The sequence below is a fragment of the Mollisia scopiformis genome (genome assembly GCF_001500285.1).
Source record: "Mollisia scopiformis unplaced genomic scaffold LY89scaffold_26, whole genome shotgun sequence".
Classification (NCBI taxonomy): Eukaryota; Fungi; Ascomycota; class Leotiomycetes; order Helotiales; family Mollisiaceae; genus Mollisia; species Mollisia scopiformis.
Window position 1 is genome coordinate 346,003 of NW_017263606.1, and position 24,146 is coordinate 370,148.

Consider the following 24,146-nt stretch of genomic DNA (forward strand, 5'->3'; position numbering starts at 1 on the left):
GTGGGAGAACGGAAATGGATTCCTTGGCCCCCCAGTAGTAGATAGTCCCGATTGGCTTATTCAATACCTTTCGATGTTTTGAATCTTTTGGGTCTTGGATCCCGAGATGGGCATGAGTCAATAAGGCTATACGTGTATCAACAAGCGGTAGCGTAGCAGGAACATATATCAAAAAGCAAACTCTTCGTCAAGGACAAGTTTGTTTGAATTCATTCCACCATGTCGCTTCCCCAAGCTCGTCAAAATCTACATCTCATACAGCACTTCAGATCATCTGCCCTCCATTCGGTGCCTGCCCACCCGAAGCAGAACTCTCTCTCGTCCCTTGTCCCTGTCCGGCAGCCGGATTCCTCTCCCTGACCCTCACTTTCTTGAAACAAGCAAACTCACTCCTGCTTCCCTCCCTCAACCTCTTCAACACGGCTCTCATCTCCGGCAATTCGCTCTGCAGCCTCGTCCTCGCTTCATTATCCGTCTTCGCGTCTAATTCCTGGTAGATCTTGCTTTGCATGTCGCTCGCTCTGTCCGTGGTGTATTGACTTAGGGTTTGAGCAACGAATTCTACGTCCAATGTTGCTTGCATTAATTCGGATAAAGTGTATTTGGAGCGGATTTTGAATGCTTCGAGGAGTTCGCGGGAGGCTTGTTCCAGGAGGTAAGAGAGGACTTGAGAGGTTAAAGAAGAGGCTGTGGTTGAGACCTGGGTGTGGACTAAGACGAGAGAGAGGAGGGATGAGTAGACGTATGGGCGAACTTCTTGGGGCTTTTCGTTCGAGCTGGGAGACCATTCTGGGGAGGCGATGCCGTTGCGGATGGTGGTCTTGAGGGTCTCGACTGAGGGGCGGGTATATGATTGGAAGAGACGAGCGTCGATTTGTCCGAGAACGTCTTTAATGGTCTTTGTTTCTTCAGTGAGTTTGACGGCGAATGCGTTTTCGAATTGCATGGTCAAATTTGGTACAATTTCGGCGCGGAGGGCTGAAAGATTGCTTAGTGTTAAAAGCATACGGACGTTCTGATAAGATTGTCAGCAAAATCAGGAGTGTGAAGTGGAGAGAAAATCTTACTCTGTCACTGGCATTGACAGTTCCTGCTCCAATGCTAGTTGCAATGACCATAGCTACTGGGCTTGCAAGGCCATCGTTGTCCGTTGTCCAGTCATCGTCCGCCGCTTTCACTGGCCTCTCAGCATTCTCTACCATTCCACTCAAGGACTTGTACAAAGTAGTCACGAACTGACTTCTGACCATCTGCAAAAGCTTCGCTGGCGGTGGAAATACAACATCGGTTGAGTCAGACTTTGCCATAGCTTCGGATATGTATAGTATCTTCTGCATTCCTGTCAGAATTGCACTCTCGAACGAGCCAAAGTAAGAAGGCATTCTCGTCAAGTCTCGCTTGTCAGGGGATCGTCTCCAGTCTTCCAGGACTTTGATATTGGCCGCATCTTGGTTCCACGCAGCACATATAGCAATAACACATCGCTCCCGAGCCTCACCAACAAAGGCTTTTAGGCGGTCCAGAGCTGCGCCATCGCCATTACCTACAGGAGAAACAGAAGCCATCTCGCTAGCTCCAGTCCCTACCAGTACGAGAAGCTTGCCTAGATAATACACACCACTCAACGAGTTGGACCAGGGTGGCCAGAACGCATGCTTCTCCCACGCTTCACCTCGCTTTGGAGATGGAGGAGGCAAATTATTCGCATCATAGTTGAATCGAGGATCTCGAAGAGCTGATGGTGTCAGCTGCCCGTTCCCATTGCCGTACCCATTGGTGGATGATGCCGGAGTCTTGGGTGTTGGTGGCACAGGGGAAAACAAAGCTGAGATGTCGTCGATAGGTGGGTCAACGAAGAACGAAAATATGCTTTCTCGCAGCATATCAATCAATTCAACAGTTCCCTTCTGTAAGTCAAGGGTACCTTGATCTGATAATCTGTGATGTTGTCGAGAGTCTCCATTGATACCCACTGGCAGATTTCTCTGAGCTTTACCATCGATAAAGCTTTGCACTGTCTGCCAAAACTCCACGACCTCTCCCAGAATACCTTGAGAGCTCAGCATATCGCTTAAGAAGGTGTGCATCTTCTCCCACAGCTCAACAACCTCGGAAGAATCAAGCGAAGTTGGTTTGTCCTCAGCAGTCTGACGACCAAGTGACCTCAGATGAGAAGCAATAACTTGAGGAGTTGGCCTCTCTCCATTAGCAAGACGTCTTCGCATGATCTCGATCTCAACCATCGTACGATTCGAGGTCTCTTGAATCTTCTTCTTGAGATGATCGTAACGACTCAACAACCAGACCCAGATTGGGTTGTCGGTAACCCCTAATTCAAGTAGAACGCCTATTAGTTCCATATGCTGGTCTTGTGCACTGCCAGTGACAGCATCGTTCTTCGAAACATTCTGCATGGAGGTCAATCGTTTCCATACATCTCGCTTGAACTCCTCCAATTGCTCTTCAACGTCATGCCAAACACGTCCAGCCATCAGCATCTGCACGATCTGAGCGTCCGTTGGTGGTGTCGTTCCAAGATTCTCTGCAAGCTTTTTTGCCTCGTCCGCATACCGCTTTGCTTTGGCATACTCCTCGACAATACTCTCATAGTCTTTCCGCTTGATACTATCTGTAATAGCTTGGCCCACCTCGTATAACTCTTTGTAGCGTTCAACGGTACCAGTCATGGTCTTGAGGCTGTCTTCCTTCTCTCGTCCTCCCAGAGCAGGTCCCCAAACTTCCTCTGCCTTCGCCGAGACATCGAGCAGAGGCGTCTTGATACCTAGAACACCATACTCGCTCTCCTTGGTCAGTGCATTCTTCTTCTTGGCATCTGGAATAGGCACAGCCATGGAAGCTTGGTTTCCACTGCTCGTCCTGAAGCTGTTCCTGCTAGCATGTCTAGAATGAGGCCTGCGTGGGGACGGTGGTGGCGGCTCTGCTCCACGGTACTTCATCTCCTTATAAACATTGTCAATTGTAGCCTTGGCTCGTACGAAGCGCTCGAAGTTGGACTCGACCAGCACTTTCAAAGACGCCGACTTCTGGTCAATAGACCTTGACAGAATATCGAGGCCATCCAAGAGCTGTTGTGTAGAAGCGGTCGAATGGACTTGAGATAGGAATAAAGCGGGAGAGAAGGTAGTAGAGGACAAGAGAAATCTATTTCCTGCTGCTGTTAGCAACAGCTATAAGCTAGGGAGACATACATACTTATTCGTGGATCCTCTTGCACAGGCAGACCCATCTGCCGCAATATCCTCACAACACTGTCCGTAGAACCCAGAGGATCAGGCTCATCTCTCTGGACCATAGTATCCACTCCATTTTCACCCCTCTGCGACCCAGGCAAGAAGCTCTTTCGGTCACTAGCAACTCGTTCCAAGGCGGAATACCTGGACTTCGATCTTCGTATCATGCCATTCCGCGAGGGCTTCGTCTCTTCCTCCTCATCGGACGCATCACTATTATCCTTCTCTGCAGGCCACTCCACTGGATACGCCGTAGTCAGTTGGTAGTGCTCCAGCACCGTACGCTCGTAATCCGTCATTCTGGTGTTTTTGTGGCTTCGATCCCTCCTGATTTGGCCATAAGCAAAAGCAGATTCCCTCAAAACTTCACCTCATCACCATCACATAATCCTCGAGTCTCGTAATCTGTATATATTCCACTTGCACAAGCAAGTGAATCGCATGTGTTTCTAAACTGTCGCCGGTAAATGCCGATGGAGCTTCCGGGAAAACACTTCGCCTAGAAAAAAGCAAGTCTAGGATTCTTGATTCCGCGCCTCTAGCTATCGCAGCAAAACCTTCTCTTGATCCTTAGAACCACCACCTCCGCCGTACACTCTTTTGCATATTATCTGCGAAAGCATACCGGCTGCTGAATTGTCAAGATGTTGGCAGTTCGTACTTTCGCCCCTGCGCGCCGACAGTGTCTGCGGACAGCCGCACGAGCCTGGGCTCCCACTTCAGTCCAAGTGAGCGCTTTTGCCAGTTCCTGGAATTTCACTTGAAGATAACTTTTACTAATCTTTCTCTTTGCAGTCTCGACGCCAATATGCGACCGATTTCTCAGAAAAGGACAAAGTTGCCAAGTTTCACGGGCAAAAGGGTTCGGATGTACGGTTATCCCTCCTTGCAGTCTTCAGAGTCGGCCATGATAGCTATCTACAACTTAGCAATGGACTCAATTGAGCTCGTGGAGGATGTTTATTGCGGTCACATTAGCTGACATCGGTTTAGGGACTCTATACTGTCAGTTTGATCGAGGGTGATGGTATTGGACCGGAAATCTCTCAATCCGTGAAGGACATCTTTGCGGCAGCCCAGGTAGACCTTGTTATTCACAGCTTGTTTGCTTCTGCTAACATATTGTCAAGGCGCCAATTAAGTGGGAACCAGTTGATGTTACTCCTACGTTGAAGGACGGCAAGACTACCATTCCTTCAGAAACAATCGAAAGCATTCAAAAGAACAAAGTAGCTTTGAAGGGTCCTCTGGCTGTAAGCTATGCTCTCCATTATGTCAGGATTTACTGACTCTGGCAGACACCAATTGGGAAAGGCCATGTCTCTCTTAACTTGACCCTGCGTAGAACCTTCAACCTTTTCGCCAACGTTCGACCCTGCCGTTCTATTGCTGGCTACAAGACCCCATACGACAATGTTGATACGGTCCTGATTCGAGAGAACACAGAAGGAGAGTACTCTGGCATCGAACACGTTGTGGTAGATGGTGTCGTCCAAAGTATCAAGCTTATCACAAGGGAAGCTAGTGAGCGAGTCCTCCGATTCGCATTCCAATACGCCGAGGATGTTGGAAGACTAAAGGTCCGTGCTGTCCACAAGGCTACCATCATGAAAATGAGTGATGGTCTTTTCTTGGGAACCGCCGAACGTGTATCCAAGGATTTCCCAAGCGTCGAATTTGATGCTGAGCTTCTTGACAACACATGCTTGAAGATCGTTACCGACCCTACTCCATACAACGACAAGGTCTTGGTTATGCCTAACCTTTACGGAGACATTCTTTCAGACATGTGCGCTGGTCTTATCGGTGGTCTTGGTCTTACTCCCTCTGGCAACATTGGAGATGAATGCTCAATCTTCGAGGCTGTGCACGGATCCGCACCAGATATTGCTGGCAAAGCCCTAGCAAACCCAACTGCCCTTCTTCTCAGCTCAATCATGATGTTGAGACATATGGGCCTCACAGACCACGCACAACGAATTGAGACTGCTATCTTCGATACCCTAGCGGAAGGAAAGTCATTGACTGGAGATTTGGGAGGAAAGGCGAAGACACACGAGTATGCCGGTGCTATCATCAAGCGTTTGTAGATATACCCTCCGTTTGGAGATGTAGACTGTACGATTCATAAATGCATAGTATGATTAAATGAACAAAAGGATGATTCAGTGAGCTTTAAGGTAGTACGGAGGTAAACATTTGGGTACAACTACAGCTGCTGACTAACCGCTTCACTGTGATAGTTTCTTAGCATAACAAAGCACGAAAGCCTTAAAAGCCTTCACCAAGTATTCTCTCAATTCCAGATGCAGAATAGTATCCTTCCTGTTTGCGATACTTGACATCACGTGGGAATATGTTCTTTGTTATCCCTGTCGCGATTTCCACGTGTGCAACGCATTCGACGAAAAAGCATCAAAGTCTCACAAACCTAAAGAACTTCAAGCTGCCGTCATTCTTTACACTTCCTGCAGCACTTAGACCGATTCTCCAACCACCTTCCCTTCCTGATGTATCCCGAAATTGAATCTTGTCAAGTCCACCTCTTGGCTCCTTGACCGGCCAATCAATCAGAGCTTTCTCTCATCCTAGGAATGGGCCAGAGCCGCAACTACGACACAGCAAGGATGGAGTCGGCAGCTGCAGCGGCCATGGTGAAGAACCCCGCAAGAAAGAACGTCAATACAGGCAGTTTCTCCAGCCATAAGTATGAAGCAATCCCATCCTCTGATGACCAAGATCTGGGTCGAGACTTTCGATACTCTGTAGACTTGCCGGACAATCACCACGTCCTCCTTGGAGAGCATCTGAAGCAACTACAGAAAAGAAATAAAAAGCAATTGATCATGACGACACTCATAGCTCTCAGCTGTTTTGCCTTTTTCTATTTGGCTATATTGTACGTTGGGTGCTATTTTCAATATACTCCTGCACCAAGTGGTGACAATGTCCCCTCCGTGACTGGACAATTTAAGAAATTCAAGTCCTTCAATTTTTGACGCGACTAACCCTTCATTAGTCCTACAAATGGATCATGTGATACGGTAGAGGAAGGATATGTCTGCGATCCCAAGATCACACATACATGGGGTCAATACTCGCCTTATTACGAAGTGCCTTCACAAATTGCTACTACGTTACCGAAGCAATGCCAAGTGACTTTTGTCAACATGCTCTCCCGCCACGGTGCTCGGAACCCTACTTCTTCAAAGACTGCCAAGTATGAAGCATTGGTCAACCGAATTCACTCGGACGCCACATCCTATGGGGATGACTATGCTTTCATCGAGGAGTACAACTACACTTTGGGAGCCGATGATCTTACTTTCTTCGGCCAAATGCAGATGGTCAACTCTGGCATCAAGTTCTACAAGCGTTACGAAACTTTGGCCAAAAGCATTACCCCCTTTGTCCGTTCTTCAGGATCAGACCGAGTCGTGGAATCTGCTATGAATTGGACACAAGGTTTCCATGCTACTCGTCTCCAAGACTCGAAAGCAAACTCAGACGATGGCTACCCCTACACGATCGTCACCATGAGCGAGGCGGACGGGACCAACAACACCTTGAGTCATGGTCTCTGCACCGACTTTGAAGATGGCTACGACTCCACCATCTCTGATAGCGCTCAAGCAACCTGGGCCGCAATTTTCACTCCAGACATCTCCGCTCGCTTGAACAAAAACCTCCCAGGTGTGAACTTTACCACCACAGACACAATCTACTTCATGGATCTCTGCCCCTTCAACACCGTAGCCAACGACCTCGGCACCATCTCCCCTTTCTGCAGCCTCATCACCGAGGATGAATGGAAAGCCTACGATTATTACCAATCCCTCGGAAAGTACTACGGTTACGGCTGGGGAAATCCTCTAGGCGCAACTCAAGGTGTGGGATTTACCAATGAGCTTATTGCCCGTATGACAGACACCGCTGTCCATGACCACACTAGCACGAACTCCACGTTAGACGATAATCCTTCGACCTTCCCTGTTGGAGGAAAGACTGTGCTTTATGCGGATTTCAGTCATGATAGTGATATGACTGCTATTTTCGCCGCGTTGGGACTTTATAACTCGACGGCACCGCTGCTGAATACAACATATGAGACTGTTCAAGAGACGAAAGGATACTCGGCTGCGTGGACAGTGGCCTTTGGTGCGAGAGCTTATTTCGAGAAGATGAATTGTGTAGGATATAATGAGGAGTTGGTTAGAGTGGTGGTCAACGACCGGGTGTTGCCATTAGAGACGTGCGGTGGAGATGAGTTTGGGAGGTGTAGGCTGAGCAGCTTTGTGAATAGCCTGAGCTTTGCTAGGGAGGGTGGTGATTGGGATCAATGCTTCTTATAGACAAGCCCGCCACATTCGGGTTGCATTATACCTTTTAATTCAAGTTTGTGAAAAGGCAAATGATTATGTTGCTTGATTTTGTAATTCTCGCTGTTTTGCTTTCGTCTAGTCGACCCGCGTGATTATGAACAAAATGAGAGCCTTATCCTGACCCATCCAAAACTCCTTGGTATACGCCCCAATACATACAATACTGTCCATCTAGTACTCCCGCCTGGCTCTTCATTTCGTGGTTCCAAATGTACATAATCTTCCTCGTTCCTCTAGCCGTCCTCAACCTGTTACTTCATTAATTTACTCGTGTTTCACTCATAACAAGTAAGCAGCGCCTCCAAAGATCGTCATTCCCACACCAGCCCACCAAAGCATGTTCAAATCGATTCTGTGGAGTAGTGGTCGTTCGAAAGCTTCCCGCTTGATATGCATCGCGTTCTTGTTCAGCGGCTCCTCCAGCTCGTCCCCTAATCCAGCAGTTCGCTTGGCTTTCTTTCCTGAAGCGGTGGCGGTTGCGGTGGGGTTCATAGTTACGGTGGGGAGCATTTGAGGTGGCGAGTAGGCAAGGAACATCGGGTTCATTGGAGAGCCGTCGAATTGGTATAGGTCTAGACGGGTCATTTTTGTATAGGGGTCGGTGTAGACTTGGTATTTCTGCAATATGTTAGTCTCGATTTGGTAGGATATTTCGCGAGGACAGAAGTTGGATAAGGACGTACTTCGAAGGTTTCGGACTGATTGTAGCGAGTGTACGTCGAGGTAGAACTGGCGCAGGGGTTGGATTGAAGTTGGCGACCGTCAACGGAGAAGGGGCTCATGCTCAAAGAGCCATCTGAGTTCTCGACGAATGTTCCGTGTTGGAATTGCATGATCGCTTGTGGACATGATGGGTTCGTTGCTATTCTTTTTTCAGCATTTTCTCCGGAACAAGAATTTGACCGTCGTACGGTTTGAGATTGCTCTGTAGTATGCTTCCTCATAATACCCATCGCTCGTGAATGAGTACGAGATTCCCGTATGGCTTGGTTCGATGAAACTGTCGTTTACAGGATTGTAGAATCCCTATATCCTCAAATCAGCCATTCTGCCCCTCAATTGTCCTCGCTGCCAACTCCTTGATTCACTGTTCTAAGAATAGCAACGTACCGGCCCTGTTAACACTTTCGCAGATTTCGTCGACCATGTTCCAACAAGCTGTGTGTTTATGGCGGTAGCAGAGGATGCAAGGCATGCGCCTGCGATCAGTAGCGACTGTAGAGAGAATGAGGCCATTGTTGTGGTGAAACGAGTGTGTTGGAGATGAAGTTGGAGGAGATCAAGATTTAGGGATTACAACGTTAAACGGCAGTCCCACTAGCGTCACCGCCACTGAATAATCCTTGTCCGCTTGGCGCAACTTTGCAGGTACAGAAAATACGAGCAGAAAAGTTTGGAGTCGTGTGTATCGAGAAAAGCTGGCTTGGGGAAGAAATCCGCTGACTTTCGAGTCACTTGATATGGGTGATGAGACAGGGGAGTCAACTGCTATGGCTTCAGCAGCTGTCTTGAAAGCAGCAAAGAAGCAGCTTCGGACATTGATGAAGCAGAAGCTCTCGAGTATTCCAGCAGAATCTATTGATGCACAGAGTAGGCTCTACATCCCGAAACTGTCAGTCGTTGCTGATGCAGCAATAGGCGCTGCTATCTTCAAAAATATCATAAGGTTAGAACCATATCAAGAAGCAAAGCGTATTTGCGTCTACTTGTCTATGCCCATGGGAGAAGTCCAGACGGATGCCATTGTACGAAATGCTCTTAGTTCTGGCAAGCAAGTCTTCGTACCTCATCTTCACAAAATTCGGAATCCACTGCCTGACACTCCACGATCGGTGATGGACATGGTAGATCTTCGTTCTCTTCTGGATTATGAATCACTGGAAAGAGATAGTTGGGGGATACCTACAATCAATGCAGAGACAGTGGGCCAACGAGAACATATACTAAAAGATTCGGAAAAGACGAAAGAGGGGTTGGACCTGATCCTGATGCCTGGTGTGGCGTTTCAAAAGGATGAGTCCAGTGGTTTCGTGAAGCGCCTTGGTCATGGAAAAGGATTCTATGACTACTTCTTGCACAAGTACAGAGAAAGCAGAGGGTCACTGCTGGAGGAGCCATCGCGAGATCCAGGAACAGATGTATTGCTGTATGGCTTAGCCCTTAAGGAGCAATTCCTAGAAAACACCACCGAAGAAGTACCCGTCGGCGAGCACGACAGCTTGTTGCATGGTCTGGTGATTGGTGACGGAAGTTTCTTGGAGTGTGCGTCGAAATGAGCATAGAATCGAGGTTTGCTGAATCAGAAGACCTTCCAAACTCCATCATCGATCGTGCCGCAAGATTTCTGGTAATTTTTTGATTTTTGTGAAGACCATTTCGAATCCATCTAACGCCCGTTGGCAACCTAACCGTTCAAACTCTGAATCAAGGATACATTGTCACCCTTCAACAGAATTTGTCCTGTGTAACACATTAGCCAAAGTGCCTTCAAACGGCTCATAACAACATACCCAACTGTCTCCTACTCTCTTCCTTATCTTTGGTGGCTTGCTTAACCTCCACGGCATCATCGATCACAAGGTTCATGAATTCATCAAATCCCTATTGTAGAATTGTCAGCACTCGTCTCATACATCGCTCTGGAAGATTGCTAACCCTAATTCTCCCCTCAATTCTGATTGCGAGCTGCTCGTAGAGCCATATTTGGACTGTAGAGTGCTGCTGAAGGAGCTTGAATATGAAATTGATAGGTGGAAGCAAGACTTTGCGCCCGCCTCCTCCACCGCCTCGATTCATGTTTCTTTCTGGCTGTCGGACGAAGATTCGAAATTCAGGCGACCGTTCAGCTTTGCGATACAGTTTCGTGAGAAATCCGTTGACGTGGTTGTCGCGTTACTTGAGATTCTGCAAAATTTCCTTGAAGTCGCGTTTCGCAGGCAAGGCTGAACTCCGCCTAGCTCGCTAGCAACTTTATTTCAGTGCGGGCGTTGGTCCCCTCTTCTCCAAAACCACATAAACAAACAGATACTCTCTAATTTGCCTGCTTCGTCTACTTCTCTGCCATACACTTTCTGTCATATTTTCAAGGACATCGTCAGCGATTACCTGCAACCCTGTTACATGCGTCATTGAAGGCGTGGACTCGAGCCCTGCATCTGCCCCTCCACCGCAAATGGTACTTATGGCTACCAATGGCAGTGGTCCTATGGGGGCCTTCGCGCCTGTGCTAAATGCTATGTCGACTATGCGTGATGGTCAGAGGGAACAGAAGAAAGTAGCACATCAGTATTTGGAGAGCTTCCAGAAGTCGGTAGGTGCAAATAATGCGGATGCGCCATAGGTGGTGGTATCATGAGGCTCACCGATTTCGCAGGCGGAAGCATGGCAGATCACCATCGGTATCTTGGGCTCAGAAGCAGATGCCGAGGCCAAGTTGTTTGCAGCTACAACATTAAGGGGAAAGGTAAATATACCATAGAGCCATTGAGTATACAGCAAGCTGAAAAAACAGATCACCTACGATGTTGGCCAAATACCTGCGGATTCCCTTCCCGTACTTCGAGATCAGCTCTTACAAAACCTAAAATCTTTTGCGACGGGACCGAAGCCAATTAGGATACAGCTGTGCGTGTGCTTAGCTATTCTGGCAATACAGATGACAGAATGGAAGGACGTGGTACCCATGATTGTTTCGACAATGGGCAACAACGCCGAGAGCCATGCCTGCATTCTTGACTTCTTAAGGGTTCTCCCCGAGGAGGTTACCGAAGGACGCAAGATCAATTTGACAGTATGTGGGCCGAAAGACACCATCCTGCGAGCACCTACGACATTGTGGGGTGGCCGAGAGTATATCTGTATCAGAGTCTAATGCGTGGATTAGGAAGATGAGCTGCAACAAAGAACACAGGAACTGTTAGGGGACAACGCCGCTTTAGTTGTACAACTACTCATCAGCTATGCCCAATCGTCAGGTATTTATAACAGAAGTTGTTTGAGGACGAGGCTGACAAGAACATTTACAGCATCTGCATCAACAAACCCGCAACTCCTCGAAGTTGTCACTTCCTGGTTGCGCGAAGTGCCAGTAGCCGACATTGTGAGCTCCCCACTCTTGAATGTTGTTTTCAATGCCTTGGACACAGAAACGTCGTTCGATGCAGCGACGGACTGTCTCTGTGCCATATTCAAGGAGACACGTGAGGTGGACGAATACTTGCCTACTATCCAGGTCCTCTTACCTCGAGTTATTGCCTTGCGACCTCGCATTGCCCAAGCTCAACAATCGGAGGACACGGACGTATTCAAGGGGCTCACTAGGATATTTGCGGAGGCAGGCGAAGCTTGGGTTGTCCTCATTGCTAGAGAACCAGCCGGATTCCGACCACTTGTGGAGACTGTTTTGGAGTGTGCCGCCAGAGATATAGACAAGGAGGCAATTGCTCTGACTTTTATCTTCTGGTACGAGTTGAAGCTGTATCTGATCCTGGAGAAGTATATCCAAGCTCGTGTGGAATACGTGGATATATACTCCAAATTAGTCGATGTTATGCTTAAGCAGCTCGAATATCCCACCCCAGAAGGAAACGAGACCGATCTGTTTGATGGCGACCGGGAAGCTGAAGAGAAATTCCGCGAATTCCGACATCACATGGGCGATGTTCTCAAGGATTGCTGCGAGATCATGGGTGTTACAGAGTGTTTAACTAAGGTCCTTGAGGCAATTAAAGCCTGGATGGGTAAGTACGCAGGTCAAGCAACCGCAGCATCTGTTCCTTACTGGCAGCAACTTGAGGCACCACTTTTCAGCATGAGGGCAATGGGGAGAATGGTTGACAAGGACGAGGATATTATTTTACCACAGATCATGCCCTTGCTTGTCCAAATCCCTCCTCATGAAAAGCTACGATTCGCAACGATCATGGTTCTCGGCAGATATACTGAGTGGACTTCCAATCACCCGGAAATGCTGGGTCCTCAATTCACATATATCGCGAGTTCATTCAAGACAGATTCCAAGGAGATTGTTAGAGCTGCCGCCATGTCCATGAAGTTCTTTTGTACCGATTGCAAGCATTTGCTCGGTGATCAAGTCGTACAGCTTCAACAATTCTACAACTCAACACTCGATGAATTACCTGGAATCAGCCAGGAGGAGTTGACCGAGGGAGTGGCATCCGTTGTCGCAGTACAACCACCAGACCAAATCTTTGATCTGCTGAAGCTCTACTGTGACCCATTGATGGCTAGATTGATGGCGTTAGCGAACCAAGCTACTGACAATGACAGCAAGCTCGCAGTCGCAGGTAAGCCCGAACTTCTTTTATGAGAAAATGACTCAAAATTGACAATATATAGACCATCTCCAGCTCATCACCTTCTTCGTTCAAATCGTTACTCCTTATGTGGAGCCAGGCCATCAGAACCCGGCAGTTCGGTATTGTCAAGAAATATTCCCCATTCTGGCAACAATCCTTGAGAACTTCATCGACTTCACCCCAATATGTGAGCGAATCTGCCGCAACTGGCGATATATGATCATATCATACCGTGTAGCCATGGCACCACTCCTTCCACAAATGGCGAACAAGCTAGCTAGCGGCTTTGCGACTTCAAAGCAAGGTTGTTTCCTGTGGGTTACGAGCGCCATATTGCGCGAATTCTCCGAGGATCGCGAGCATGTGGACGACCAAACAACGGAAGCCATCTATGCATTCTTTGAATCACAAGCAACCAACATGCTTAGAATGATGAGCGACCTACCTCCACAAGACCTACCAGATGTCATCGAGGATTTCTATCGCTTGCTCGTTGATGCCTTACTTTATTATCCTCACAAGATGATCCGTTCCGATCTGTTCACGCCAATCTTCCAAGCTGCGGTATCTGCCTTGGCACTTGAACAGCGAGATCCGCTCAATGCGACCCTCCACTACATCAGAGACGTGATTGGCTATGGTGGTGACAACCCACCCAGCTCCAGCAACAGTCCCAATCCACCTGAGATCAAGCACGCCGTTCAGCAGCTGCTGCTTGCAAATGGAGAAATGCTCGTCAAGCAGATCCTGGCTGGCATGATGATCACTTTCCCCGATGATTGCTTCACTGACGGCAGCGGCGCCCTTCTCGGTCTCTTCGAGATCATGCCGCAACAGACAGGCGAATGGGTAGACAGGACAGTCCGTATGCTGCCAGCTGGAACCGTCAATGAGACCGAGATCAACCGTCTGATGACTGGTATCCGGGAGCGTCTCGCCCTCGGCACTGATGGTATGCGCAAGGTTCGAAGTCTTCTGCAGGACTTCACGAACAATTACCGAAGACGATACGTTGCACCCAGAGATGGATTAGGTAGACTTGAGGCCGAGCGCTTCCATTTCAATGCTTGATTCAGTACCTCATTTCATCGGTTCTCTTGGTCTGCTTTGCGTTGTGTTGCTTTTCTTTCTTGATGTTGCATGGCATAGCGTGGTGGACGGGTCTAATTTCCTATTGAGCAGGTAGAACAAGATACATGGGTGGAAGAGCAAGAATCGAATCTGAGATAGTGGAGGGGCTGTGATGGTCTGAATAAATGGGTGGTTGGGCTGGCTGGAGTTTGGACCTTTGGTAAGCGATCATAAGAAATATGGCATGGACTGATGGATGACAATGTGGTCACTTGGACCCGGTGATGGAAAAGAATTCCGGTTTGAGGTGGAACGAAATGGATGGATGGAGATTCTAACTGAAGCGACATCGCTTGCCTACAATGAAATGGATTTGAACGAGACATGGCTGTGGAATGGATTCATTGGCGCTACGATAGAGACCATAGATGAACTGGCCAGCTTATTAAGTATTGCTTAGTGGAGATAGAGTAGCGCAATAAATAGCTAGGGGGTCGATCACGTGTCACTTATCCCTTGTCCCGGGCATGCGAAGTGAGGCGAGCTTCAAGCGGAGCGAGCATTCAGGAGGCGAGGATTCAGGAGACAAGTGTGTAGGAGGCAAGCCAAGTGGTAGTAATGAGAGCATCACACTATGGACTCTTTTGTCTAGCTCTCAGGGCGTCCCAGGTATTCAGAGACAATGAAAAAGATCGCCTTTACGTCTATGTTTGCGAATTAAAATTTCCCGTCTGACTTTCACTGAAATTCCCCAAGTTTAACTTGCCGATTGGGAGCAAATTTAGGTTTACCACCCACCAGAGCTTATCACTTAGTTGCCGCAGACACAGACGTTCATTGAAGTTGTCAATTATTTTGGTTTGCTAATAGTCTCACATACATGCCATAAGCTAGGCAAAGCAAAGCGCCATGAACTCCTCGTCATCCATGTCATCCGTGTCATGAGTATTATCGCCCGCCCATGCATCCATGCCAGTAACACGTTTCGCCGTTTTGATGAATGCTAGACTGACTCCAAAGTCTATGCTGCTTTATGCCATTTTGGACGAGAAAGAAAAAAATGAAAGGAAAAGAAATCCATGCGGTCATCAATCAAGAAGCTTTATTGTGAAGGAAGGAGGAGTTGCGAACAGAAGCGAAGTTCGTAACAACCGGGGTTGCTGGGATCGAAGGAGTGATTTGCTTGGGCGTTGAGGACGTCGACAACTGCGTTTTTGTTAGCTTGTTTTGCAGGTGCCAGGGTAAAGTTACTTACACTTGAGTTGAAGTTGCTCGAAATACTCTTGAGCTGGAGCAGCCTCACTTGCCAAAAGACCATCCTTCTGAGTAAAGGTCTTTGGTGGGACGCTACGCATCTTCAAGAGCATGTGCAACATGTTAGTCAGCTTGTCTCCCTGGGACGCATAGAACTCCGGTGTCTTGTCTAGTGGCCAGCGAGGTTGGAAAGACTCTTGCTCCCAAGATTTATAGAGCCACGTAGACTTCTCCACGCAGTTCAGCATGACGATAGCCGTGAGGAAGGTCTCAAAAGCATTGTCTGAAGTACGTTGCAGAAGACGGCGTTCGAGGTCGTTCAGAACTGACTTGCAGATGGTAGCGGCCTTCTTCTCAGCAGCGGCATTCAATTGAAGGCAGATAACGTTGAAGGTGATTCCATTGGCAACCTGGTCAATCAAAGGGCCTCTGCCAGCCTCCGCCTCTTCATCTGTTCGCTCGGATATTGTCCAGGACATCTCGTGATCAACAAGAATGTGTACAATGGACCAGAGCTCCAAAGCACGAGATAACAACGCGTCTTCCTTTTGCATGGCCAAGGCATGAGCAGTTGCAAGGGTCACACGCATGAAGTGAGATTGCTCATTAGCGTAGAAAACGGGGGAGATTCTCTTCATGTATGCCTCGAGTTTGGATGGGAGGTCGTCATTGTTCTCATCGAGAATTCGGATGATACTTGGGTTGAACGCGGCACCGAGGTCTGGATCAACGTTTCTTTCGGTCTGCATTTGTTGTCCATACAGAGCATTGAACGTCGCGAATATCCCCTCAGCTGGGTACTGAGATGCCTCAATGCTGTTTGCCGATTGTCTGAAAGAAACTAGGTTCTTGACTCGGTTGGTCTCGTGGTATGCAAGAGAAACGTGAAGATTCGATGAGTACATCTCAAGTTCTTCGGAAAGCTTCGTACGGACGCAAGGAGCCTTCCACAGACGCGCACTTTCTACACTCGCACAAGTAACGCAAGGACTCTCTCCGGAGCAAGGCTTCTTGAGCATTCTGCAACGAATGCAAGCACCCTTCTTCCTTACTTCTTGGACTTCCTTGCGACGAGCTGCTGTGAACCGACCGCGAACTTTGTGCTTTTGAGGACGTTCACCATTCGTGTACTCGGCACTAAACTCGTGTTGCGCTACAGCAGCCGGGTTCATAGCAATCTGAGTATATGTAGTGCGAGGCAGTTCGTTGTTCTCAACACCCTTGTCGACTGTTTCTGCTTCGTGGTATGGGTTGCCCATGTCAAGAATTGACCACAAGTTGTGTTGATTTACTGGGCTATCTTGAAACGGATTCTCCGAATAGGCACCAGTGGCTTCTGTCATTGTTTGCTCAACGGGGTTACCAGGTAGTCCTTCTGGTGCACTGGTGCCCTCGTTCAACAGTTGTGGGTCTACCATAGCATTCACGAAGCGGGCAGCAGCAGCCATACTACTTGCAGCCATTGCCAGATTTGGATTTGGCGAGGAGGAGCGGGAGTCGACCATCTGAGGGTGGAAGCTCATGGGGGGCAACGAGTGGTTACTCTCTCGGCGGTTAAGCTTCTCGTTAACTGCTAACACAATTAGCTAAAGAATAATAACCCAGTGGACGAACTAACACTTTCTGCCTTGTACGCGTTGTTCATAGCTGACAGGCGGATTGTCTAAGGTGTATTGCTCTTGTAATTCCAGTCTGTCTGCTCGCGGAGGCTCGGACGATCTGCCACCACTACCAGCAGGACCATCGTGCTTCTCACTCAAACCAATCTGCCTAGATGCTTCTGCCAGAGTTTCGAGGGGTGTCCAATTGCGCGGGGCGATAGGAAGGTCAACGGTCGGGCCGCGCAAGTGTAATTGTCCATTTCGCAATTCTACACCATCAGGCAGTTGCTGTTGGTTGTTGCAGGCCTGAACAGCTTTTTGACGCTCAGCAGGAGAGAGTGCAGTACACTTGCCCAAGTGGGTGGTCATCCGATCACTCCGTCCTTTGGGGAAATGTTCACCACATGACTTGCATGTGTGCTCGTATCTGTTGCTTGAATCGTTCAGCTTCTGACCTCTGTCGAAGTACTGAAGAATGACGACTAAAGCGAAGCAGAGTTAGCCATACTCTCAACATCATTCTGAGTAGATCAATCTTGTTTTATGCGCGCATTTCGCGCGCCGTAGTAGGATTCTCATGAACCGAAGATAATCGCAAGGGAAGCAAAGGTCGCGCACTTACAGTTAGGTTTGCGACCCATCTTGAACCTTGGAAGCTTTGTTATCGTATCAATTGTTTATCGTGTCGAGGATGGGAAGTCGGTGTGAATGGGCAGTTCAAAAAAATGGCGCCGTCGGAACGGATTTACAAGATTCCATAAAGGCTATCGAGCTACGTAGTTAATCACGGAGGTTGTAAACTCCGACCCCCTCACCGCCTTAGACAGAATTCCAGAGACGACCTCGGACTACGTACAATTAAGGCCAAGTCAGCGAATATCAGTTCCTGGATCACTACTCGAGTACTTGGTGAAGGAGGTCGACTAATCCTCTGGATTCGTTACGCCTCGCCTCCTCACTTTTCACTTGTAATTTTACTTGGTATCTCGATATATCGTACTCCTAAGTAGGAGTTTGCCCTAATATTTGGGTCGTATTATGCAACCTGAACGTACTCGGAACTTCGAAGCCAGTCAGAAATTCGCTTTGATGAAAACCTCTTTTCTTGTTCATTTAGTCTAGTGACATGAGCTCTTTGAATCGAGAAGACACCAATGAATCTTGTGCCATACAGGCAACGCTGGGCTCGGGACTAGTCTCTATCACTCATACTGCATTGCACCACAAGCTAGACACTGAGGCTTCAGAGCTCGTTGGTGGTGATGCCGCCTGCAGATCCCCCCTTTACACCTCGCTTACCCGACGGTTGTGCTTTTCTGTTTCTCCAACTTGATAACCAACCGATTCGTCATTGGAAACGCTCAACGAGCCAGGTCAAGCAGTTTTTGCATCAGTCACGCAGGGTCTGAAGTTGGGCTCATGTGTAGCAGTTGGTCTAGCCAAGTGCCAATTTCTCTAACTATCGCATATCATGTGACTACTGTCTCTGTCATATTTGATCGAGGCTAATTTTCCGTGTTTCGAGGTCCTACAGTGCTTTGTTGAAGCACGTTGGACAATTTGATCGAATGACTGTGTTGTGGTCCAGCAATAGACGTGGTGCATGAGCATGTACAGAGGATTCCACTGCAGAGAGGCTCAGCATATCTGATAGTCTTACCGGGCTTGGGGCGTTCACACTAGACGTTGCTTTAGTGTTCTCACAATTTTATATTTAAGCAATTAGTCTAAGCGGTTTAAGTTGACCACTAGCCTGTTTTGGCACATAGAGGAATATAGCGCAGACAATATAAAATGGCATCGAGATTCACCAAGCGCATGATTTTCCTTTTCCTCAACGCATACTTCCACATAATTCCCATTCCGCTTCGCCATAAGATCAACCACACCATCTGAGAGCGTTTTCATTTTGCCAATTCTCCGCTCGCGATATCCTAACCAGACCTCTTGCAACTTACGTGCAGACACAATGCGATCAGAGTCGTCTCCACCCGCGCGTCGTCAGATTGAAGGCTTATCTGCGCCCTCGACGGTAAAAGTCAACTATTCATGAGCTGAATTTGAAGCTGACCAATATAGTGTGCTTCAAGTGCGCAAAGTGACACGGCCCTTCCAGTGTCCGATGCCCCCGAGTCTCAAACCGGTGCTCAAGGTACGAGACAACGAAAGAAGAAGTCTGAGGGTCTCAATGCTACTCCCTTGAGCCTTGAGGCTATCAGTACCCCAGGACAAGCCCGCCAGCGTGCCCAACCCCGTGCTTTAGATCCCAACATCCAAGCCAGTCCTAAACACTGGACACGACCTCCCAAGCCTGGAAACGGCCCTCCTCCTAGACGCGCCGATAATCATGGATCAGTAGCAGTCAGAAGAGGTGCGGATTCAAGAAGAGTGAACAACGCCCAACGTGCTGTTGTTGCTGTCGCTGAAACCCTACAGCAGGTCACCCTAGAGAATAGCTACCCGTAGGGTTCTTCCTCTCTGACGAGATCCATCAAAGCTAATGTGCCACAGTGGTCCCACAGCTTTCTCCAAGTTCCTTGACCTCCCGGCCGAGCTGAGAACCCAAATTTGGGGTTGGGTTTGCTCAATGCCACGCCTCCTGGAAGTCGAGTTTGTTGACGGAGATAAACGACACTTCCACCATCGTTTAGCCCCGAGATCATGCAGTCCACCAGCCGTAATGCAAGTCAACCATGAAGCTCGCGAAGAAGCCAAGAAATATTACCAGAGCACCGTCTTTACTACGAAGAGGATAAAGGACGAAGCCTTAGGATGCTATCCTACGAGAAAGACCTTCGAGACATGGTACAATCCTCTTGCCGATGTCCTCGTTTTCAACTCGCATTCATGCATGAACACTCTCATACGCTTCTTCCAGACGATGCGCCTCAGGAGTGTGAGCATCAGTCGTGTTGCTATCCTCGCCAGCGGTAAGGTCATCAATTGCCATGACCCGAATACTATCCATGCTGACGACCCATACGAAGATGATCTGGGATATGACATTCGTGGTGGCTGCACCGTCATGCAAGCTCTGCATGGCATTCATAGGTCTGTAGCGCGGACCGACAGAGTATCTGGTGTTAAGGGCCTGAAGGAGGTCTTCTTCATCATACCTACCTACTTGATGGTGAATGAGCCAGGCAGTCTCGATGCAAGCATCTGGTTCCGCCCTGCATGCAGCGATGGTATGGCCCCAGGGCAAATAGTCTGCATGAAGGATCTCGAGCGAGACATCAAGTTCGTCCGTCATGGAATGCCTCTTCGCCTCTGCGGCCCTCTCGATAATTGGACTAGAGCCAAACGATCTGTTCGCAAGGACCCCAAGGACGAGAAAGAGTCTGATGGGAGTCATACTGCACATGAGCAAGCTGGTATTAAACCCGCCGAAGGGGAAGAGTCTACTGTTGGCAATCACTTAGTCCAAAATCCGGAAGTCCAATATCACAACGCGGACCCTAATCAGAATCAACCACCAACCTTCCACTTCGTCTCCTTGTCACCCGCTGCCAAGCCGGGACTGGCTTTTGGTGCCATCTCGGTCCGCAACGCTGATATGCCAAAGCTCAACTGTTACGACTGGGCCTTCATGAGAAAGATCGAGGAGCTAGCCAAAGTACACGTCAAGGTTCCAGAGGAAGACTACAAGACCCAGGTGATGCGAGAGATTGGTTTCTATGGTAAGCCAGAAGGGGTGGCTAAGGCTCAGCAGATGGTAGTGGATAAATTAGTAAGACTAGGAAGATTCTTCATTGACTACGGACTCTGCTAACCATGTTCAGGCGTACATGGGAGAGAAGACCTTTACTCAAAGATATAGTCAGCGTGTCAAAGGCTATAAAACCGAGGGCAAGGTTGCGTATTTCGGGGCTGGTGGCTCACTGGCTACAGCTGCTGAGAAGTATTAGGCCTCGAGATTATCCATCTGGGTGTATTTCATACTCTTCTAGATTTTGATGTCAGGCAGGGATAGGTTGGCTTGGACATACGCGCGTACATGATTTGATTTGCATGAGACTTTCTGGTACTTTTGGCTTCTAGAAGAGGTTACTTTTCGTTTTCTGGAGAAAGGGGTACCAGTAGTCTGCACTTGCACACAACATAAAACCACAAAAAAATGTCAGAATATTGTAAATCTCTGTGCCACGTCAACCCTGATTCTACCGTTCTTGCTTTTGACAAATACAACCACGTGAAGAAAGCAAAGACCCAGTTCATAAACATTACACATGAAATCATTCAAGCTGTTTATCCGAATATCAGCCCCAGGTTGTGCCATCATCGAGACCACACAATTCAGGAACTCGCTCGAAGTCACTATCATTTTCGCACTTTAATAGGTTCTCGATATTTTCTTTGAACGCTTCCAAATGAGATCCATCTTCGTCTTGGCTCTGGACGGCTCTGAAGCAGTGGCCTAAAGCACTTCCAACCTCGTCTCCCAGACCCTTAAAATGAGCGATGGGGTAGTTTGAGTATTTTCCTTTCCACAGGATGTTAGAAGTATATGGAACACTTCCATCTTCAAGACAACTTGATATAGCCATGAACACATTTGCGTATGCTTCTCGTAGGTCAGCATCTCTTCGGAAGAGCTTCTGAATATCTGGGTCGACGGGGGAGAAGTTGTGGGATTGCCACTCCATCCAACGTTTCCCGTGATTTTCCATTACCAGGGTATCATTGATCATAGAGCTTCGCACCTTGAGTGCGAGTTTCATGCGTGGCGAAATGAGCCCATCGAGACATTCGCCACAGGTGCTGCATATCAAGTAAGTGCGGGAGACGTAGTCATTGACAAGAAAATAAAGATGGTTAGCGGCGCCCAAACAAAGCTAGGAACTGGCAGTTAAGCCTTATAGAGTGGTTACATCAAGTAGAACTTGTAAAAAGAGTCTGAAGTAGAGCACTTACCAGCCATGCAAGTCTTTCTGGACCTGCTTCAAAATTCTCAAACACTCGAGAGCAGCACGCTCGCTGGCCTCGAGATTATGATCACCGGGCTTCCCCATTGTTTCTCTGAACTTTCTGATCTGTAGAACTTCTTGTTCGAGCTGTTGGATCGGAGTCTCACCTCTTACTCTTTCGGCCGACATGAGCTGAGCCTACGTTATAAAATCAAGGACTTTCTCAATGATAAACCCCAGGCTGAGGGGCTTTCGGGCCAGTGATGCGGTGTATACAACGCTATGTCCAAGGTCATCATCCTGCAGGAACAAGAATAATAGTTGTATTGACTCAAAGAATGTCAGACACTGAGAATCGGGCATTTCTTCAAGGGCGTAATGGATTGGGTACGTCTTCATCCGAGTGGTTGGCTCTGGGCGAAAGAGCCGTCCTCGTCCTCCTGGTATATAGACGCTTCTATGCAGTCATATTTTGTCAACTTGACGAACGGAAAGAATAGGGATAGAGGCACAGCCACGATTACATCTACTAGCTTGCCTGCTCACTCTGGGCAATGAGAGCAACATCATGAACACTCCCGATCAAAGAACAACGGAAAGAACAGGGACAGAGCAAGAGCCACAAACACATCTACTGGCTTGCTTACTCCACCAACCACCGATATCCGAACTCCAAGGAATGAGAGCAACATCATGAACACTCCCGAAGAAGTGGTGCGCAGACTAATATTTCAATTTGCTATCCTTATAAATCATTAAACTTTTGAAGAAAAAAACAAGCCTAATGATCGAAAATACCTCGACTTTGGAAGTATGCTTTGGCTTCACTAGTAACCCTGTTTGGATCCCAAGGGAAAGGGTCATCCTCGTCAAAGTCATCATCATCACCATCATCGTCAGATTCCTCGTCGCTAAGAGCGCTCAGAGGTTCGTGGTCGCCAAGATCCTTAAGGGTGAGATTGATTTCTCGAAGACTTGTGGGCGGAGTCACTGGAGTCTCTTCGATCGATGGTAGGGCGCCCAAAGCCTTTTGGTCATCGTCGACGTCAAGCTGTACACCTTCTCGAGGATCAAAGTCATCCTCAGCAGCAAGCTGATGCACGACGTGCAAGGCATCGAAGGCAGTCGCAAACCACTCAGAATTGGCAATTCGACGAAATCCAAGGGCACGCCAGAAGTCAATAGCTTTCTTGCGGTCTCCTGCAATAGAAGCTATAACTTGCTTGGGTGACATTCCATCCTGTTCCTCTTCAGCCGCTCTGGGGTTCAGTTGACCGGGCTTGGCAAACATGAATTGTACGTCTTCTTTCCAGTTCTGACCCTTCTTCATAAACGCTTCCATTAAGTCTCTTCCGATTCCTTTTCCTCACCATGCTTTCTCGACATGGATAGTCTGCAACAATAGGAGGCCGCCTGTATTCATCTCATTTCCCCATATCCCAGATCCTTCGCCAGCTCTAAGCTCTGACTTCAGTCGGCCTCTGGTATCGAACAGTTCGGTCGCTAGGTCTAATGTATCTTGCGAAGGTTCGTCCATAGCATCGTAGAAGTATTCCCTGATCTGGTCTCGATCGATATAGCGACCATCTGCCCTACCAATTTCCTTTCCTTTGTGCATGGCTTGTACGTGAATTAATTGTGTCCATTCTGAACACTCTTCCTCTGTGATTGATGTGCGCATCGTGTAAGGAATTATGTATTCTTCTTCCGTGACCTCCAATTCTCCACGATCTTCGGGCCCTTCGTCCTCGTTTTCATCGGCAGGGTCAATATCAATCGATGCGGCAGCGGAAGTGATTCCTTCATCATTGGATGATGTATCATCGTCAGAGCCATCTAATTGGTGTTAGTATGCTGCAGTTGTTTAAGATGCATTCAACTGACGAGGTGGATTTCCGGCATGTGCAATTCTAGTCCTCTTCTCAGCGCTGGACTCTACCATCTCAAACTTGTCCAACTTACGCTTCGACATGGTGGGCAGCCTATGCAGTTATTTGTATAAATCAACAGAGAACCAAATCGGGAAGCGCATGTAGCTTTTGTTGTTGTTGCCATGAAGGAGCTCCAAAGGTTACTACTGCAAACCGCCAACGTGGGGTTCTGCGGCCGATCTGCAGGTCCCATAAGGCTAAACTCTCACCATCTTCATCTTGTCCTTGCATCTCTTCCAACAACGGAGGATAAAAATGGAATACAGCACTCTGTAGTTCTAGACATCTTTTGGGTTGTCTTTTTGCCGTACACTCCAAATGCGTCCAGTAGCTGCGACTTAGTAATTCTCAATCATCTTGTCTGCCAAGCACATCGCAGCTCTCATTGATGCAAGGTTACTCCTCTCTCTTAGTGACCAAGAAGATCATTC

The 24,146-nt window shown here is 48.2% G+C and overlaps 12 protein-coding genes across 12 annotated transcripts; 5 read left to right on the forward strand and 7 right to left on the reverse strand.

Annotated features, from left to right (window-relative positions):
• Positions 1-265: 265 nt before the first annotated feature.
• On the reverse strand, positions 266-3,550 carry LY89DRAFT_740063 (uncharacterized protein; the record flags this gene model as incomplete). Its single annotated transcript, XM_018220543.1, has 3 exons — positions 266-1,015; positions 1,068-3,169; positions 3,214-3,550. 3 exons carry the CDS (start codon positions 3,548-3,550, stop codon positions 266-268), a joined length of 3,189 nt encoding a protein of 1,062 aa, XP_018064693.1.
• Positions 3,551-3,635: 85 nt separating this feature from the next.
• On the forward strand, positions 3,636-5,440 carry LY89DRAFT_689618 (uncharacterized protein). Its single transcript, XM_018215940.1, has 5 exons — positions 3,636-3,979; positions 4,047-4,121; positions 4,245-4,331; positions 4,382-4,504; positions 4,550-5,440. The coding sequence occupies exons 1-5, from the start codon at positions 3,896-3,898 to the stop codon at positions 5,339-5,341; spliced, it is 1,161 nt and encodes a 386-aa protein (XP_018064694.1). The 5' UTR covers positions 3,636-3,895; the 3' UTR covers positions 5,342-5,440.
• Positions 5,441-5,902: 462 nt separating this feature from the next.
• On the forward strand, positions 5,903-7,603 carry LY89DRAFT_596334 (phosphoglycerate mutase-like protein; the record flags this gene model as incomplete). The annotated part of the gene is made up of 2 exons (XM_018209914.1): positions 5,903-6,159; positions 6,271-7,603. The coding sequence occupies 2 exons, from the start codon at positions 5,903-5,905 to the stop codon at positions 7,601-7,603; spliced, it is 1,590 nt and encodes a 529-aa protein (XP_018064695.1).
• Positions 7,604-7,717: 114 nt separating this feature from the next.
• LY89DRAFT_689620 (uncharacterized protein) lies at positions 7,718-9,114 on the reverse strand. The gene is made up of 4 exons (XM_018215941.1): positions 8,744-9,114; positions 8,545-8,659; positions 8,317-8,495; positions 7,718-8,251 (listed from the first exon to the last, which is right to left on the reverse strand). The coding sequence occupies exons 1-4, from the start codon at positions 8,867-8,869 to the stop codon at positions 7,913-7,915; spliced, it is 759 nt and encodes a 252-aa protein (XP_018064696.1). The 5' UTR covers positions 8,870-9,114; the 3' UTR covers positions 7,718-7,912.
• A 9-nt stretch (positions 9,115-9,123) lies between these two features.
• On the forward strand, positions 9,124-9,909 carry LY89DRAFT_596183 (nagb/rpia/CoA transferase-like protein; the record flags this gene model as incomplete). The annotated part of the gene is made up of 2 exons (XM_018209904.1): positions 9,124-9,223; positions 9,272-9,909. The coding sequence occupies 2 exons, from the start codon at positions 9,124-9,126 to the stop codon at positions 9,907-9,909; spliced, it is 738 nt and encodes a 245-aa protein (XP_018064697.1).
• Positions 9,910-10,046: 137 nt separating this feature from the next.
• Positions 10,047-10,417, reverse strand: LY89DRAFT_539226 (Sm-like ribonucleoprotein; the record flags this gene model as incomplete). The annotated part of the gene is made up of 3 exons (XM_018208142.1): positions 10,047-10,093; positions 10,144-10,234; positions 10,289-10,417. Coding segments are annotated over 3 exons (267 nt in total), but the record flags the coding sequence as incomplete, so codon positions are not given.
• A 285-nt stretch (positions 10,418-10,702) lies between these two features.
• Positions 10,703-14,068, forward strand: LY89DRAFT_258493 (ARM repeat-containing protein). The gene is made up of 6 exons (XM_018206254.1): positions 10,703-10,943; positions 11,007-11,096; positions 11,145-11,423; positions 11,517-11,607; positions 11,659-12,939; positions 12,992-14,068. The coding sequence occupies exons 1-6, from the start codon at positions 10,806-10,808 to the stop codon at positions 14,020-14,022; spliced, it is 2,910 nt and encodes a 969-aa protein (XP_018064699.1). The 5' UTR covers positions 10,703-10,805; the 3' UTR covers positions 14,023-14,068.
• Positions 14,069-14,867: 799 nt separating this feature from the next.
• LY89DRAFT_710683 (uncharacterized protein) lies at positions 14,868-17,557 on the reverse strand. Its single transcript, XM_018217848.1, has 4 exons — positions 17,500-17,557; positions 16,895-17,359; positions 15,278-16,846; positions 14,868-15,228 (listed from the first exon to the last, which is right to left on the reverse strand). Exons 1-4 carry the CDS (start codon positions 17,516-17,518, stop codon positions 15,125-15,127), a joined length of 2,157 nt encoding a protein of 718 aa, XP_018064700.1. The 5' UTR covers positions 17,519-17,557; the 3' UTR covers positions 14,868-15,124.
• Positions 17,558-18,846: 1,289 nt separating this feature from the next.
• On the forward strand, positions 18,847-20,785 carry LY89DRAFT_787400 (uncharacterized protein; the record flags this gene model as incomplete). The annotated part of the gene is made up of 4 exons (XM_018223068.1): positions 18,847-18,909; positions 18,957-19,339; positions 19,389-20,607; positions 20,660-20,785. 4 exons carry the CDS (start codon positions 18,847-18,849, stop codon positions 20,783-20,785), a joined length of 1,791 nt encoding a protein of 596 aa, XP_018064701.1.
• Positions 20,786-21,136: 351 nt separating this feature from the next.
• LY89DRAFT_787401 (uncharacterized protein) lies at positions 21,137-22,188 on the reverse strand (the record flags this gene model as incomplete). The annotated part of the gene is made up of 2 exons (XM_018223069.1): positions 21,792-22,188; positions 21,137-21,638 (listed from the first exon to the last, which is right to left on the reverse strand). The coding sequence occupies exons 1-2, from the start codon at positions 21,971-21,973 to the stop codon at positions 21,137-21,139; spliced, it is 684 nt and encodes a 227-aa protein (XP_018064702.1). The 5' UTR covers positions 21,974-22,188.
• Positions 22,189-22,497: 309 nt separating this feature from the next.
• Positions 22,498-23,431, reverse strand: LY89DRAFT_258589 (uncharacterized protein). The gene has a single exon (XM_018206255.1). The coding sequence runs from the start codon at positions 23,124-23,126 to the stop codon at positions 22,566-22,568; it is 561 nt and encodes a 186-aa protein (XP_018064703.1). The 5' UTR covers positions 23,127-23,431; the 3' UTR covers positions 22,498-22,565.
• On the reverse strand, positions 23,151-23,756 carry LY89DRAFT_740074 (uncharacterized protein; the record flags this gene model as incomplete). Its single annotated transcript, XM_018220544.1, has 2 exons — positions 23,151-23,620; positions 23,669-23,756. 2 exons carry the CDS (start codon positions 23,754-23,756, stop codon positions 23,151-23,153), a joined length of 558 nt encoding a protein of 185 aa, XP_018064704.1.
• Positions 23,757-24,146: the final 390 nt, after the last annotated feature.

Coding starts and splice junctions, on each gene's coding strand:
- LY89DRAFT_689618 (XM_018215940.1), top strand. CDS start 3,896: ATGTTGGCAGTTCGTACTTTCGCCCCTGCGCGCCGACAGTGTCTGCGG. Junction 4,122..4,244: donor ACGGGCAAAAGGGTTCGGAT/GTACGGTTATCC, acceptor ACATCGGTTTAG/GGACTCTATACTGTCAGTTT. Junction 4,505..4,549: donor CTTTGAAGGGTCCTCTGGCT/GTAAGCTATGCT, acceptor TGACTCTGGCAG/ACACCAATTGGGAAAGGCCA.
- LY89DRAFT_689620 (XM_018215941.1), bottom strand. CDS start 8,869: ATGGCCTCATTCTCTCTACAGTCGCTACTGATCGCAGGCGCATGCCTT. Junction 8,496..8,544: donor CTACAGAGCAATCTCAAACC/GTACGACGGTCA, acceptor AAAAAAGAATAG/CAACGAACCCATCATGTCCA. Junction 8,252..8,316: donor ATCAGTCCGAAACCTTCGAA/GTACGTCCTTAT, acceptor AACATATTGCAG/AAATACCAAGTCTACACCGA.
- LY89DRAFT_258493 (XM_018206254.1), top strand. CDS start 10,806: ATGGTACTTATGGCTACCAATGGCAGTGGTCCTATGGGGGCCTTCGCG. Junction 11,424..11,516: donor GACGCAAGATCAATTTGACA/GTATGTGGGCCG, acceptor TGCGTGGATTAG/GAAGATGAGCTGCAACAAAG. Junction 12,940..12,991: donor CAGCAAGCTCGCAGTCGCAG/GTAAGCCCGAAC, acceptor GACAATATATAG/ACCATCTCCAGCTCATCACC.
- LY89DRAFT_710683 (XM_018217848.1), bottom strand. Junction 16,847..16,894: donor ACGCGTACAAGGCAGAAAGT/GTTAGTTCGTCC, acceptor TTGTGTTAGCAG/TTAACGAGAAGCTTAACCGC. Junction 15,229..15,277: donor CGAGCAACTTCAACTCAAGT/GTAAGTAACTTT, acceptor ACAAAAACGCAG/TTGTCGACGTCCTCAACGCC.
- LY89DRAFT_258589 (XM_018206255.1), bottom strand. CDS start 23,126: ATGGAAGCGTTTATGAAGAAGGGTCAGAACTGGAAAGAAGACGTACAA.